The sequence below is a fragment of the Xenopus laevis genome, chromosome 8L, assembly GCF_017654675.1.
Source record: "Xenopus laevis strain J_2021 chromosome 8L, Xenopus_laevis_v10.1, whole genome shotgun sequence".
Lineage (NCBI taxonomy): Eukaryota > Metazoa > Chordata > Amphibia > Anura > Pipidae > Xenopus > Xenopus laevis.
This window is the reverse complement of record NC_054385.1, coordinates 18,266,834-18,282,866: the sequence shown is the minus strand read 5'-3', so window position 1 is coordinate 18,282,866 and position 16,033 is coordinate 18,266,834. Positions and strand designations below refer to the sequence as shown.

The window sequence follows — 16,033 nt, the reverse complement described above, 5'->3', positions numbered from 1 at the left end:
GAATAAAATAAACATAACATCAAGAAATGTTTTGATCTTTATTAAATTACAACCAGCCGTTTAATTGATCTACAAGTTTCATTATGCCCACTTGATAGTAGCTTAAGGAAGCTCTGCCTTAGGCAGTAAGTTTGCACTGTAACATATATAAAAGTAGTATAACATTTCTATGGTGGGTCCGACGAATAACAGCCTCCCCTATGCCTTTCGCTGGAACTCAGAGCCTGGGTTAAAAACAGGAATGAGCCCAGAGTAACAGAAGTGCCAAAATAACACCGTTCTTAGTCACTTGACTGAGACCAAAGGCAGGGAGCAGGATGAGATAAATCACAGTCAAGCCAGAATCAAACCATAGAAGTCCATGAAGAGTCAGAAGGGAATTCACAAACAAGAAGGAACGCTCAGTGTCAATCTGAAGACACTTGCACTGGAATGAGTGCCTCGGAATTAATTTACACAATGAAAATGCATTAAAAGGGCGCTGGCCAGGATGCTTTTAAAAAAGGGGCAAATATACCCAGGTTGGCATGACCAGTGCAGCGTGAATGATCTGTAGGTTTTGTGGAAATGTATTGTGATTTGTAAATGTGATTTTGTGTTGTTGCTAAAGAATAAGAATTTTAATTTTCCTTATTCTTCAGAGCAATCCTAGGAAAAGCAGAAGGTGGTTAAACCCCCTGCATAATGAACTGCCACTCTGTTGTTTTGTATAGCTTATAAATCCATCTGATCACACCTGAACACTTACATACCTGAATACTTCAGCCCCAAGTTACCGACTATTAAACGACTATTAAAATGGCTCGTAAAATATGAACACTTTGTATACCTAAGCACCAGCCACACGCACACAGCACTGGCCACAGGGGCACTTTTCAGCTAAGCATCTTCACAAAGAAAAAACTTTGATATCTATAGTCTCTTTATAGTTGTTTTTCCTGTGTAGAAACAATTATTCAGTATTTTTTTCCTGTTCTTTTAATTTGCAGAAGAATGACCTGGAGGTACGGTTAAATGAAACCAGGCAAGAGTTGCTGGAGGGCAAGGCTTTGCATAAAGATAACATCTTCCAGTTGGAAAACCGGGTAAGCCTGCTCAAAGATCTTCTAATGGGCCTTGTGGAACAGGAAAAACTGCCTTGTGATCTATTCTAAATTAAATTAAGCTATTTTCTTTGCTGAAGTTCTCAAAAGATTATATCTAACAAATTAAAGTGGCAGTGAAACTGCCAAACGGAAAAAAGAAGAAGAGGGCAAAGTGTATAAAGGGAAGGGCAAAATATGTGATAGCGGAAAGATTGGGGGTTGCCTAAACGGTGGAGCAGAGCCCCGCTGAAGCTAAGGGATCACTGAGACACTTGAGTTCATTAATAAATAGCTTCTTCAAATCGAGAGAGGGGGGGGGGGCTTTTGACTTCAGTAAGATCGACTTTGTAGCATAAAATAACAATTACAGAAAAACTTGTATGGTGTTATAAGAAACATAAACAAACACATTACTTAACACTTCTCCCTAAAAAAAGAGTTCTTAAATAGCTGATTGCATAGTTTAGTTCTGTTTGGAACATTGTGTTATACTGAAGTGGTTTCCCAGTAATATCTCATAATTCAGTTTAGGGGGAAAGCATTTTTGGGTTTATTTAATGTTTGATTTAATTTTCTTTTGTGTCATAGGCAGAAAATCTTAACAGTAGAATAGAAGAAATGGAAAATGTATTGCATCAGAAAAATGAAGAGTTAACTCTTTTCAAACAGAAAAGTGCATCTGAGGTGAGGATTTAAATTTATGCATTTTGGAATAAGTGACATCAGTGTTGGTACTTGGTTCAAAATTTAGGACAGGGATTTTTAGTATGCGAGTTGGGAAACAAATCGAGATGTTTGTGCTGTTCTACAGCCACACAGAGCTGATTCTTGGCCTGCATATAAACTTAGGCCAAGAATCAGCCAATCCCCTGGCTCCTTTGCCTGCCCTGATAGGCACAACATTGGCCCTGGTGAGGATACATACAGAGTATTTTGGTTAAAAAGTAAGCAAGTAATTTTCACTAAAAGCTCGTTTCTGCACCCAATTCAATGAAATGCCTCTTTTTGCAGACTCAGGAGCTCATGGATACCGGTGGATAAGCTAGACGCAGGCCAAGGGGTATATTTATCAAAAAGTGAAGTTAAAGATTGCTACAGTCCTCTAGAGTGAAATTCCGCCACTCTCCATTCATTTCTATGGTGAAAGCTCATCCTTTGATAAATACGCCTTTAAAAATCCCATAGAAATGACGGAGAGTGGCGGAATTTCACTCTAGAGGACTGTGGCGGTAATAAGTTCGCTCTATGATAAATATACCCCCAGGTATTAGCCCTGTGTAGCAGTAGCATTGGGGTACGTCTCAATGATACACTGTTACAATATAATATTTTCCTACAAAAGAAAACAGTAAACGTGCATAAAAGATTATAAACCAACTATTGTTTCACAGGTTTAATCTCCAGTTAGGAAAAAAGGGTAGTATCACACATTTGTGTATTGATCAGCAAAATTTACACAAAAGATGCGTAAAACACCGTGATAGCTATTTTTTTTAAACTGACTACAAAAGTGTCCAATCTTCTTAACATTAATTGCACTGCTGGTAGCCCATGAGAGTAAGTATTACAGATAAATAAAGTTGACTGCATTTTCATGATACTTGTACATGTTGTATGTCCATTCATAGTAAAGTTTACTGATGCAGCTTATATTATGCGCAGAAGATACCTTGTCTTGCATGTGTACTTTGCTTAAAGCATGTTATTGATGTTTTTGTGTTTATTTCCCTGCAAGCTGAAAGAAATAGAGCAAATGCTAGAAACAACACGTGAGAGGCTGCAAAAACGAGAGGAAGAGTTGATTAAGAGAGAAGAGCAAATAAAATCACTGGTGAGGTTAATGGTTTTGGGAAGAGGAGACCTTTTGTAATATAAGCTGACAGTTTTATTTAGTTTGGTCAAGATAGCTGATTAGGCAATGATGCGGTCTTTGATCCCATATTTATGATAGCCAAATAATAAAGGATACGTTTTAATGGAGGTGAGGGTTACAAGTGAGCTGATGAGCCCATCCCAAATATCATTAAACACTGGTTTACCTGTCCTTGCAGCAATCTGATCTGGAGTCAGACTGTAACAGGCTGACACAGCAGCTGAACAATGTGAAACAGCAGTATGCTGAAAAGGTGGAACGACTGGACGCCCAGGTGTCTGCTCTTGAAGGGGCACGGGAGTTTGATAAGTCAGCAACTCAGCACCAGATAGTAAGCTCATCTGCATGTTATTCACCTGTCTTAGCTCATTGCCTATCGGCGCAACAGTATATTTAACTATTTTTCCTGCAGAGACAATTGGAGCAAGATAACGTGTTGCTAAAAGAGAGGAATGAAGAGATGGAAAGGGCTCTAAGGCATCAAGAAGCTGAGCAAGAGAAAATGAAGGTGAGTAATTCAAGGGAGATATTAGATCTGATTTTACCAGCTCCCATCAAAGTTCTCTTGCTATATTCACTTTAATGATCATTCTCAAATTTCTCTGCTGCTTTCCACAATCCGCTTCAACCCATCAACCTATTAATAAACCACCACTCATCTATCATTGCTCTAGCCACAGATAATATTAAACCTTCCTGACTCACCAGTTGTCCAGTCTCTAGTTGGCCATTCACTGTCCCTTCTTATGGCAGACAATTTGGCAATCTTGGTGCCTGGCAGAACAGAATAATTTGGGTAGCCAGTTTGGACATCTTTTTCCCATCTCTCCCCAGGAGGAACTGAGCAGCAGAGAAACTGTAAGTGTGGAGATTGCCAAAGCCCTGGAGGAAACTCGAAAGCAAAAGGAAGAACTTCAACAGCAGGTGACTTAATTGGGGCAATACGGTACAGAGATAGCCCTCCAGCAGTTTGGGTCAGTGCCCAGCGAAGATAGTGGTTACTAGATAAGTTAAAGGGTTAATACTCCATCTTTGCTGGTTTGTTCCTTAATGTAAACTTCTGTTTAATTTATCTCATACTTCAAGAATTGGAGTATAACTCTGGGGCACATAACATTATTTCACCATATATAAACCATCAGTATGTAACTGGCAAGTGACATGACTTAAGTCTCTTGAGCAATCTCTTCTAGACTTCTAATGACCCAGTGCCTTAAGAGCACTATTATGGGGAATTATGTGGGCATTGTCTTATCTGATGCATGCAATATGGTATGTATTGTGCTGTGAAAGAATATAATTGAGTTGTTTGTACATAAATAGAATAAGGATATTTTATTAAAGATTTAAAAAGAAATCTTTAAAAACATCATGCCATGTTTATGACGAGGAAACGCTGCAGAAAGGAGCAAGTACCCTATTAGTTACTTGTTTAGTAACTAATAGGGTACTTGTGAATACAACATGAAAATGCATTTGGTGTTCTAGTTCCTGCAGCAAACTGCAAGTTGTTGCTTATTCTGCCACTTGTGTGGTACCCACAATGCTTCTGTTGCACTCTGTAGGTAATATTGTATAACTATCTCTCACCTAGTTTGTTTGTTACTGTGCTTGATTCAGTTTCTGCAATCTCATTTACGTGATCTGATTTGACACCTGCAGGTGGCTAATCTCTCGACTTTAATCACTGAGAATGAGAAAGAGCTGGCACAGAGAACAGAGGCACTAGAGCGAAAGGAAGAGGAATCTGCTTCTCTAAAGAAAGGTATAGTAAACATTGTGGACAAGTTGGTCACCTTGTAACTTAGTTAAACATCTTTGCAAGACCAAGACCATGCACATGCTCAGTGTGGTCTGGGCTGCTTAGGGATCATCATAAATGATCAAAACAGCACAAGTCAAATAATTTCTGCCATAGAGGCAGATACAGCAAGACTGATTAATAATCAGAATATGCAGACTGCACTGGGTCCTGTGTTGTCATGTAATCTAATATTGTATTGTTTAATACAAAATCTGGCTCCATGATCTTTATCCCTGCCACTGGAGTTGGAAACATTAAAGGGGGTGTAATGGCAAAAATAATATCCAATACGAATCTCTACACAGTTGCTGACTGCTCTACAGGGAAACAAACAATGCTGCTTGAGTTCTGCATGACTAGGAAGTAAGGTGGGGAGGGGCTGCCCCTGCTGTTTGAAAATATGATCCTTTCCCTGCAGAGCAGTTAGGGACCGTCTGAAGTTTCCTATCCACAGCAGTCAGAGCAAGTAAAACGAAGGGGGAATTTCACTGCATACAGTCAGGTTTCCTATAAAAACAGTACACAATTTTTTTAATTACAGTTTATTGGAGATAGGTTTCTTTTTCATTAAAGAAAGTAAAAATTGGATTTTATTTTTGCCTTTACATCTTCTTTAAATGTTTATAACAGTTATGTATGTTTTAATTTAAAAATATAAACATCACCTATGCTGTCATTCTACTGGGTTCATGGTCAATCTGTATGATCCTAATCTGGCCGTACATGAGGGTTTTAGCAGCTCTCTGCCCCCGTGTGGCCCTTTCCTGACGGCTTCATTGATATTCGTTATGATCTGATCATTGGCTCAAGGCCATGTAAGTGGATCAGCCCGATATAAACCAGTACATAGGTGGTCACGTAGGGCAAAGGTCCACATGTGTGGTTACCTCTCCAAATGAGTGGATCTTCAGGTGTAAGGATACTTTTAGCCCATAAGGGTATAAGTTTGATCTCGCCTCCCATTTTGCTGTCCACTATTTGATCAACCTCCAGCGACTGCAGCAGGCAGCAGTTGGGGTCCAAGGGTTACATATCCAAATATACACCAATTTGTAGTGGATGTTTAAAGAATCTAATTCTTAAATTAACTAATATTTCCCTTTATTTATTTTATGATCTTTTTTGGCTCATGTGCTGTGTTTTGACTCCTTCTCCTAATGTTTAATAATACTTCTGTAACATCTGCGAGAGGTTGCTATTTCATGGGGTTTGGCACGCCTTCCACTGGTATAGTGATAGACACATAGACAGCTCTACATTATGCTGTGATTGCAGTGACTATAACTCTGCCCCCCAAGTGAATGAGTGTTTTTTTCCATTAGATTATGAAGCCATCTTGTTGCAAGCAGAGCAACATCAATCTCAGCTAGACATGTACAAGACACAAGTTGAACTGAATGAAGAGTCTGCAGAGAAGCAAGTCAAAACCATGAAGATGCAACTGCAAGAGCACAAACAGGCTCTCGTGACAAGTGAATTACAGGTAGGGCTTCTTGGTTAGGTCAAAAGACCTTCAGTAACAGTAATGCAATCATTCTTGCTTGTTCCCTTGAACCTGACAAGCTTATAAAGAGAAATAGCAACAAACTACTGTATTTATGGGTATTTAGGACAGTTCTTACCAAATGGGCAACATTATTTCAGTGGATGAATTCGTAGCATTTGTCTTTTTTTCAGCTAATTATTGCTACGTAATGTGACACTATAATGCACATATAAACAAGTTTTGGGATCTGCAGGGTGTGGTCTAGCTAAAAATACAAAGAGTTCACTATTTTTGTCACCTTGATCAAAATATTAGTTGATATTGGTGTGGCTTCCCTGGTAACGGAAGTGGAGGTTATGTGTAAGGAGTCACTTGCCCCTAGACGTTTAGCATAGCTGGTGGAAGTGGGGTTTTGGATGTGTACTGTCTCAGGAGGTTTTAGCTATTTTGACTTGCTCTACTGTTTTGTTCCTAACTTGAGGAATTGCTGTAGTTGGGACCCCCTACATGACTGCCACAGAGGCTTTGGTGAGGCAGAGACAATGTTGTGAGAGACGGCAGTCATTGTAGGATTGGGTATTCAGGAAGGCTACTATGTCATTTTTAAATCAGAGACTCAGATGCCATAGCCTATCTGAAATCTAGGCTATGAGGTAAGTTGGAAAGTGGTATAGTCAATGGGTTTGGGGAATAATGGACCAAGTTAATCAAGGGTTATGGGTATGTTGCCAATTAAGCCTTTGGAGGATTATGAACCGTCCATAGTGGAGTGAAGCTTGAATATGAGAAGGTGGAATGGGAAAGATAGAATTGTTAAACTCCTCTTGAACTTAGAATTAAGCCACCTAACATTCTTCCACTGAAAATCGTACGATCAGCAATACATGCAGAGATATTATCGGCAGCCGAAAGAAATATTTTAACCTGTCCGATCGACCACACGACCAATCTCCGCCGGACGAAAAATGTCGGGACTCCACGCACGGTCTGAAAATCGCATGAATCCTCGATTCGTGCGATCGGATCTTTGCGTCTATGGCCAGCTTTAGTAGATCCAGTGTTAATTGAGTCCCCAGAGATGGTGGTGTTGACCTGGGCTAGCTGGGTGTAAAGTCGTTTAAGTAGTGTGGTCCACAGTGTGGAAATTTAAGCAGGATAAGTGTGGTTCTAAATACTGTCCCTTATTTGATGGGTGAGCAGAAGTATGTGGGGTAAATGGGGTCTGTCAGTGGTCATAGCTGTGTGCTGAAAGCAACCTGCAGCCTTTTAACAGTACTTTATCCAGGCAGTCACTGAGAATTCTTTCCACAACATAGTAATGTCACTAAAGTAACTGGTGTCTTTTTATTTATTCTATTTAATGTCAGGGGACATAGAAAAGCTTAAAATAAAGTTGCCAAGCCGTGATACACTAGTACTTTTCTTTTTCCCTGTGTTAAGTTGGCCATACACGAGCAGATAAAGCTGATATTGGTCCTTTAGACGTTGGTGGGCATATCGGGGAAAGATCCGCTCATTGGCGATGTGATGACGAGCGGACCTCTTTGTGTATGGCCAGATTAACTTTGATTTATGGAATCTCTTGCCTCCATCTAAGGGTCACAACAGTGAGTACATTTAAGCTTTTCCTTTCTCTTTCGTTAGGTCTCCTCATTACAAGATGAAGTCTCAGCTTTGCATCAGCGCCTTCATGGGTCACCTGCACAAGAGCCCAACGGAGATGTAACCGCAGCGGACATCGCACAGCTTCAGAAGGAGAACCGTGAAATGGAGCAGCATATAGCAGAGAAAAATAAGGTGCATAGAGAGAGAGAGACTAAAGTAGCTTCTTGCATTTATACTTAAATAAACATTTTAATACAATTCCAAGGCTTAATGATATTTTACAGTAAAACTTAAATGTTACATGAATGTATTAGTTTCATTTCACCAGATCTGCAGAATTGAATATTTGCTCACACACAAACACTTGTATTGACTTGGACCCTGGTAAGATTGCTTCACATGAGTGCTTCTTTAAAATCTATATATCATTTTCATTCATATTTGATCAGTACATTGGTCTTTTAATCAGAAAATGATGTTCTGCTTATTTACAGACTATAAAGCAACTCCAGCAGAGGATGGCAGAACTGAAGAAAACGTTACTAAAGGAACTGGTAAGTCATTCTATGATATTTCTCTGCAGGGTAAGTGAAATAGTATTGCATTAACCATACAGAACAGTACTGTAACTTTAAATTTCTAGGGCCCCCTTGTAAAAAATGTTTGGGGCCCACTTTTCCTCCTTTTGACATTGGTTTAATGTGTCCCTTCAACAGCACCTGCGAAGGTCCTTACCTTGTCACAGTCACATTTGAAATTTTGAATGAATATCTTGTTGCTAGGGTTCAAGTTACCCTAGCAACCAGGGACTGTATTGAGAGATTGTAAGATAAATAGGAGAATGCCTGAATAAAAAGAAAATGTGATTAAAAGAAAAAAAAAGACTCACAGAGCAGAAGGTTTTGTTTTTAGGGGACAGTGACCCATTAGAAAGCTGAAGGCAGAAAAAAGCAAATAATAAAAACACTTGAAAAAGTTAGACATGAATTGCTAAGAACAGGTCACTGTATAGTATAACATAGCTAACTTATAGCAAAATGTGTTTCTTAAAGGGGTTGTTCACCTTCCAAACACTTTTTTCAGTTCAGTTGTTTTCAGATTGTTCCCTAGAAATAAAGCCTTTTTTCAATTACTTTCTATTTTTAAATTTTTATTTTTTACAGTTTTTTTCAAAATCAAACTTTAATGTCCCTGTCTCTGGTGTTTGAGTCTGGCAGCTCAGTCATTCAGATGCAGATTCTGAAGTGTTACAACTTTGCAACATTTAGTTGATCCATTTCTCAGCAGCATCTCTGGAGTATCAGCAACTATTGTATCAATTCTAACAGCTGCCTTTATTGAAACCCAGGGATTCCGCTCAGCAGGGACACAAAAACCAAATTTATCAACGAAATGTATCAATTTAGAACAGTTTACAGGGTCGGCGAAACCTTACACTTCAATATTAGAAAAAACAGTGACACATAGAAAATAGAAAGTCATTGGAAAAAGTCTTTATTTATGTTGAACTAGCAACTGAATTGAAAAAGTGTTGGAAGGTTAACAACCCCTTTAACAGCTGACGTTTTAGACTTCCTATGCTGTTATAGTACCCACAAAGTGCAGACAATTTTAAATACAAAAAGAGGGGGTTTGGGTGCACTCCTAAGGCTTAATTTTAATATGTTTGAGTGTAATGGAAGTGCTGCTGACCTGGCCAGTTAATCAGTACACATTCCCTGGTCCCCTGTCTAAGTAATTCAATAAATCTGCAAGTGCATGTATTTAAAAAAACAAAAAAAAAACAGGGTTTTTTGTTACAAAGTTATGATCATAAAATTGACAAGCCACCATACCACGTCAAGGTAAACCCCACACGTTGGTCCCCAACTTGTTTACCTCTGGTCATTATATAAAAAGTATTTTACCTCTCTGCTTAATAGCATTACTTGGAGTAAATGTCTCCTGTGCCTTGGTTTCAACCTATGGGCTAAATCCGCCACCTGCTTTTGCAGCTTTTAAGAGAAATAGACCAACGCCCATATTTTTTTTTTTTTTAAAAATGTCATAATGGAAAGGAATTGAAGGCAAAGTAAAATGATATGTATAGGTGCACACTTGTGTGTGTGAATGTAGATAGGAGTATAGGTGTGCGTGTAGATGAGAAGAAGAAATAAAAGGGAAAGCTAAATGAGGAGTGTGAGAGATTGCCCAAACTAAGACCCATTTAAAAAAAAAAAAAAAAAAAACATAGGACCACCATTAGTTTAAAGGGGTGGGTATTCATTTTGAAATGAAGCAATCTCCTATGCCTCTCCTACTTTTGGTGTAGGGCTTCTTTTCGGCTTGCCTGTTTTACCCCAAAGTGGGCATTGGTTAAACACTTCATGTGTAGCCTATATATACACCATCTCCACTGTATTTTACATTCTCCCTCTCGTTGAACCATCACTGCTGAACACTCCAAACTGCAATTCTTTTAGCACACCAGTCCCTGTTTTCCACATTGCCTGTTCCTGCATGTCTGCTCACTTCCCAGTTCATGAATATGTCACTTTCTACATTTGTAACTCAACCCCATTCAAGTCTGTTCCTACATTTCTATTGTGCCCCACAGTAACTCCTGCCCCATTCACTTTACCTCTATGACTTCAACAGGATTGTGTGTTTTTAAGTATTTGCAATAAAGACATTTAGCATTTGATAACGAGACGTGAGGCATTCAACTTAAAATTTGATAGCAATAGTTCTGACCATTGGTAAACAGACACTGTGGAATTCTATACCTCTTTTTACAAGTAGGTGCAAATTCACTGTGACTACTGCTATTCAGGAAGCAGAATTAGGGAGTGTGAGGCATTCGTGGCTTTTCTTGGGAAATATAGAGCCCCAGCTAGAATTTGTAACCCTTTTCCCCTAGAAAAACTAGAGAAAGCCACCATAAAACAGGAATATAGATATACATTTGTCTCTTAAATGATTGGTCTGTCTTAAGCTTTACCTTTCCTTTATATAGTCTGATTTAAAGCTTACAAATCAAGTATTTCATGTATTGTTCCTTTGCACACATTTTTCCTTGCAGAAAATCAAACCAGAACACGAGGTGAATGAGGTCCCAGAGAAGAAAAACCCAGAGCCAGCACCCACTTCACTTACTGTAACCAACAATGCCGATTTGAACGACTCCCGAGAGATCAACTTTGAGTACTTAAAACATGTTGTGCTGAAGTTCATGTCAGCCACAGAAGCAGAGGTGAGGCAAATCAATAAAAAAAAGATCAATATATTTGTGACATTTTGTTAATTTAACTCTATACAAGTGTAAGAGGTTAACTTGATGGTCCTTTATTTTTTTTTCTATATGCAGGGCCAAATCAGGCAGATCCAATTGTTGACCCCTGGGCCTGTTGGCCTACAGGGACCCATCGGGCAAGGGCCAAATCAAACCTGCCTAATAGATAAGCACTTGAATCGATGGCCATCTTTAGAGAGGCATTACCATCAAGCAGTAATCTACTAGGGGTAAACTGTTTTATTAAAGGGGTTGTTTGAAAGCTGTAAAGAGTCAGAAGAAAAAGGCAAATAACCCAAAAAATATAAAATACAAATAATGAAGACCAATTGCAAAGTTGCTAGGAATTGGACATTATTACTTATTAAAAGTTAACTTAAAGGGATTCTGTTGTGATTTTTATGCTGTAGTTTTTATTTCTAAATTACACTGTTTACACTGCAAATAATTCACTCTACAATAGAAAATTTAATTCCTGAACCAGCAAGTGTATTTTTAGTTGTAATATTGGTGTGTAGGTGCATCTTAGGTCATTTTGCCTGGTCATGTGCTTTTAGAAAGAGCCAGCACTTTAGGATGGAACTGCTTTCTGGCAGGCTGTTGTTTCTCCTACTCAATGTAACTGAATGTGTCTCAGTGGGACCTGGATTTTACTATTGAGTGTTGTTCTTAGATCTACCAGGCAGCAGTTATCTTGTGTTAGGGAGCTGCTATCTGTTTACCTTCCCATTGTTCTGTTGTTAGGCCTCTGGGGGGTGAAGGGAGGGGGTGATAACACTCCAACTTGCAGTAAAGAGTGACTGAAGTACAAGTCACATGACTGGGGCAGCTGGGAACTGACAATATGTCTAGCACCATGTCAGATTTCAAAATTAAATATAAAAAAATCTTTTTGCTCTTTTGAGAAACAGATTTCAGTGCAGAATGCGGCTGGAGCAGCACTATTAACTGAAACATTTTGTCCCATGACCGTATCTCTTTAAACTGGTGAACCACCAGCCGTTTTGAGGAATTTGAAGTCCCTTTTAAGATAACACTGTAGTCTGAGTTTGGATCTGACCATGACACTAAGAGCCCCATCTATTAAAGGTTTAATTTTAGTGGCAGTTTCATGAGATATTTGAAACCACTATTAAAATTTCTATAAAGAAAATCTATTTCTATAAATAACTTTATGAAAGTTATTAAAAGATAAATATAAAAGTGCTAATGGAAAAAACAATCTGAAAAAGAATTTGAATATTTCTAATTTCTGATTTTTCTGACAATTACTAGAGAAAATAATCTGAAAACCTTAAAAAGTCTGAATGGTAAAAAGGTCCAATAGGATCAGTAAAGCTCCCATTGACGTCTTTGGGACCTTGACTGCTTTTACTTTTTTGTAATAGAGTTTTTTTTGTGGTTCTTATACTTAAATCTCAAATAGAAATACAAAAGAAACACAAATTTTTAGAGACAAAATACAATTTGTGAAAAAATAGAAATCTGAATTTAAATAATTCGGCCCCTAAGGGGCAGAGTTTACAGCAGAAACATTCACCCACTTTCTATTCATTTGTATGGGATTTCTAAAAGCGTATTTATTAAAAGGTGAACTCTAGCGTTCACCTTTCTAAAAATCCCATGGAAATGAATAGAAAGTGGGTGAGTTTTTCTGTGGTGAACTCTAATCTCCCATTTTGATAAATCTGCCCCTAAGTGTAAGGAGTAAGCTCCACCAGGGCAGGGACTGGTACAAATGAATGGTGCTGCATAGTAGGTTGGTGCTATATACATAAAGACTGATCATAACTCTATTATCACCAGGCTTTTCATCTGATCAAAGCTGTATCCGTGCTACTCAACTTCTCTGTGGAGGAAGAAAATCTGCTCAAAGAGACTCTGGAATACAAGGTGACCCTTTCTTTCTCCTGTAGGCTACATAATCTCTATATTACTATTATTTTTTTACAAATTGAGATGGATGTGCCATTACCTCACTGAGAACTTGCCAACAAAATGTTTGCATGGTGTTCTGTAGAGCCACAAGAGAGACTAAGGGGGAATTCAGAAAAGCAGAGAGCCCATTTTTGGAGTAAAAGTGGTGTAAAATACTTTCTCCATATTGACAAACAGAAATCTGCCTAAATTCCGACTCAACTGCCACTTTTCATTATTTAGTGAAATAAAGACAGTTAACTGATACTTTAATGAATTTGTCTTTCAAACGACATGAGTAAAGCTCAGTATAACTCATCCCCATATTTCAATTCTAAAATAATTTTCTCTGCTTTCATTCACTCAATCTTTACTTCACACCTCTTGTAGGTGCCCCATTGGGGAATTATTATAATAATAAATAAGGATTCGCATTTTATTGTCGGGGCACAAGTTTCTGTCTAAGGGTAAGGTCACACTGGGAGATTTAGTCGCCCGACGACTAATCGCCTCTTCTTTGGGGCGACTAATCGTCTCTTCTTTGGGTCGACTAATCTCCCCGAACTGCTTCCCCCTCTCTTCCACCTGCGGCATGGCACTCGCGGCGCTTCGTTTTCCGAAGTTGCCTCCCAGGAAACTTTGGGCCACTTCGAAAAACTAAGCGCCGTGAGTGCCATGCCGCAGTCGATTATTCATTCTAGTAGACGGAAGACAGGGGGAAGCAGTTCGGGGAGATTATTCGCCCCAAAGAAGAGTCGATTAGTCGCTGGGCGACTAAATCTCCCCGAATCTCCCAGTGTGACCCTACCCTAACCCTAAGCCTCATTAGCAAAACAAGTAAAATACCGAGTAACTAAAGACTAACTCTCTTTGCCTTCCAGATGTCCTGGTTTGGATCAAAGCCCGCTCCGAAAGGTGCCATTCGCCCATCTATATCCAAACCAAGAACCCCCTGGTCCTGAGCAGAAGGAAATCTAACCCTTGTGCAGCTGCACTTTCTATGAGACACTAACCACTGGCAGTTCCTGGTGCACTCGATTCACTGTCCTTGCAGTGTTTTCTTATGGGAATTTACAGCCTCCGAGTATCTCGGGAGTAACTTTGTATTAAATAGTATGCATAGCACATTAAATAGGCTGTGTACATATATAAATAGACAAGTGTAAATATTATTTTAAGCAAGTGAGGGAGGTTATGAACGGAACATGTTTTTCAGGTGTAAAACTCAGCCAGGGAGAAATATTTGAATATCAGATATAAGACGATATCTGTACATTGAACTGGATTCCCTATATATTTATCTCTGACACAGAGTATAAACGGCAAATTAATACAGTAAGTAAAATGTTAATCTCTGCTGGGTTCTTTTCCCATCTTCCCTGAGCCCATAACGGGCTTTCAATGCAGCATGGAAGATGCCTTGTTTTTGCAATGAATATGCTACACCAGGGATCTGCAATCTGTAGCCTGCTAGCTGAGAGCTTGAGGATGGCGGGAGTTGCAGTACGTAGCCCATTTATAGTTATGTATTTCTCAGTGGTTCTTTAAAGTACAAGGAAAAACCATTAATATAGTGTAGGCCTCCTCCTTATACATAATACACAAGACAGATGACCACCAATACTGTCCTGTTTGCTGTGCTTGTTAATAAAATGCAGGGTAGGCAGCCATGACCATAAATAGTTAAATTGGTGGGAAAATAGCATCAAGTGCAAATGGGGCTGTAATCGGGGGTCAAGAGGAAGGATGAAGGCCTCTTGAGGGGGGTCTAGGTTATGTAAGTGGGTTTTCTAGTACTTTAAGTCTCTGCCGTGAGATGTAGTCCTATGCTCCCTTTTTACTTTCTTTTCATTTTAAATACATTATTCTTGTGTTTAATAATCCCTAAAATGCTGGTTAATGGACCAGAAAAAAATTGTTCGTATACCACGAAAAAAACCCCACCAAGACTAATTAAACTTTAAAATCGCACAGCCTTTATTTAGAAATAAGTTACTGAAACTTTGCTTGCACTCCTCTTCACAAAAGGCAACACTGCGATGATCCATCGTGTGGCGCTCGATTGCTCCTCCCTGGCTATCTCCTATAAGGAAACAGGGAGGAGAAATCGAGTGCCACACAATGGATCGCCTTTTCTGAAGAGGAGGGCATGTGGCGTTTCGGTAAGTGTGATTTTAAAGTTTAATTAGTCTTGGTAGTTGTTTTTCGTGGTATACTAACACATTTTTTACTGGTCCTTTAAGTAGATTTGTACTATAATTTATTTCTTAAGCAAGAACTTAATCTATTTAGCACTATGTTTTTATCTGCATCAAAGTGCGTGATTGCAAATTGTGGAAGAATAAAGAACAGTATAGTGTACAAATCAAACCTGCAATATCAACATTTTCTATTTGCTACTGGTCCTGCTCCTTTAAAAGGAAAACACAGCCAATCAGAATTTTTTTTATTCTTCCTGTATTTGTCTTTAGACTGGGCCCTCGAACCTCCAGCTTCCCTATAAATAACAAAGGTGCAGGGAGGGAAGGTTCAACCATTGCAATAAATAATGCACTCCACTTTTATACAGCTGTAACAATAAACCAAAACCAGATCATACCATTTGCAATCTTTTTTACCATGCCAGTCTCGTAGTCACTTCAGTTCCGTAAGCTGGTCCTAAAATGCCAGTTAAGTAGATTTTTACTATAATTTATTTCTTACAGGAGAATTCACCCCCCACCCTACGTAGTCCACCCTCCCTGCCCACCCCCACCCAGGTGATAGCACCTGTAAATGTAAAAACCTGTAAAAACTTAATGGAACTGTAACATCAAAAAATGAAAGTGATTTAAAGTAACACAAATATAATACAGGGTTGTCCTGCACTGGTAAAATAGCTGTGTTTGCTTCAGAAACACTACTATTGTTTATATAAATAAGCTGCTGTGCAGCAATGGAGGCAGCCATTCAAAGAGAAAAGGATCAGGTTACTCAGCAGATAACAGATAAG

The 16,033-nt window shown here is 38.9% G+C and overlaps 1 protein-coding gene across 5 annotated transcripts in view; it reads left to right on the top strand.

Annotated features, from left to right (window-relative positions):
- The window catches only part of golga1.L (golgin A1 L homeolog), a 30,402-nt gene extending 16,234 nt beyond the window's left edge, over window positions 1-14,168 (top strand). For all 5 annotated transcript variants that reach the window (XM_018229570.2, XM_018229571.2, XM_041572503.1 and 2 more), the window contains 13 exons: window positions 990-1,085; window positions 1,674-1,769; window positions 2,821-2,916; window positions 3,137-3,289; window positions 3,371-3,466; window positions 3,793-3,882; window positions 4,621-4,723; window positions 6,085-6,245; window positions 7,893-8,045; window positions 8,348-8,407; window positions 10,915-11,085; window positions 12,931-13,017; window positions 13,923-14,168. In XM_018229570.2, the coding sequence (XP_018085059.1) occupies window positions 990-1,085; window positions 1,674-1,769; window positions 2,821-2,916; window positions 3,137-3,289; window positions 3,371-3,466; window positions 3,793-3,882; window positions 4,621-4,723; window positions 6,085-6,245; window positions 7,893-8,045; window positions 8,348-8,407; window positions 10,915-11,085; window positions 12,931-13,017; window positions 13,923-14,003 (1,443 nt within the window). In that variant the 3' untranslated portion in view covers window positions 14,004-14,168. The remainder of the gene's footprint in view (window positions 1-989; window positions 1,086-1,673; window positions 1,770-2,820; window positions 2,917-3,136; window positions 3,290-3,370; window positions 3,467-3,792; window positions 3,883-4,620; window positions 4,724-6,084; window positions 6,246-7,892; window positions 8,046-8,347; window positions 8,408-10,914; window positions 11,086-12,930; window positions 13,018-13,922) is intronic.
- Window positions 14,169-16,033: the final 1,865 nt, after the last annotated feature.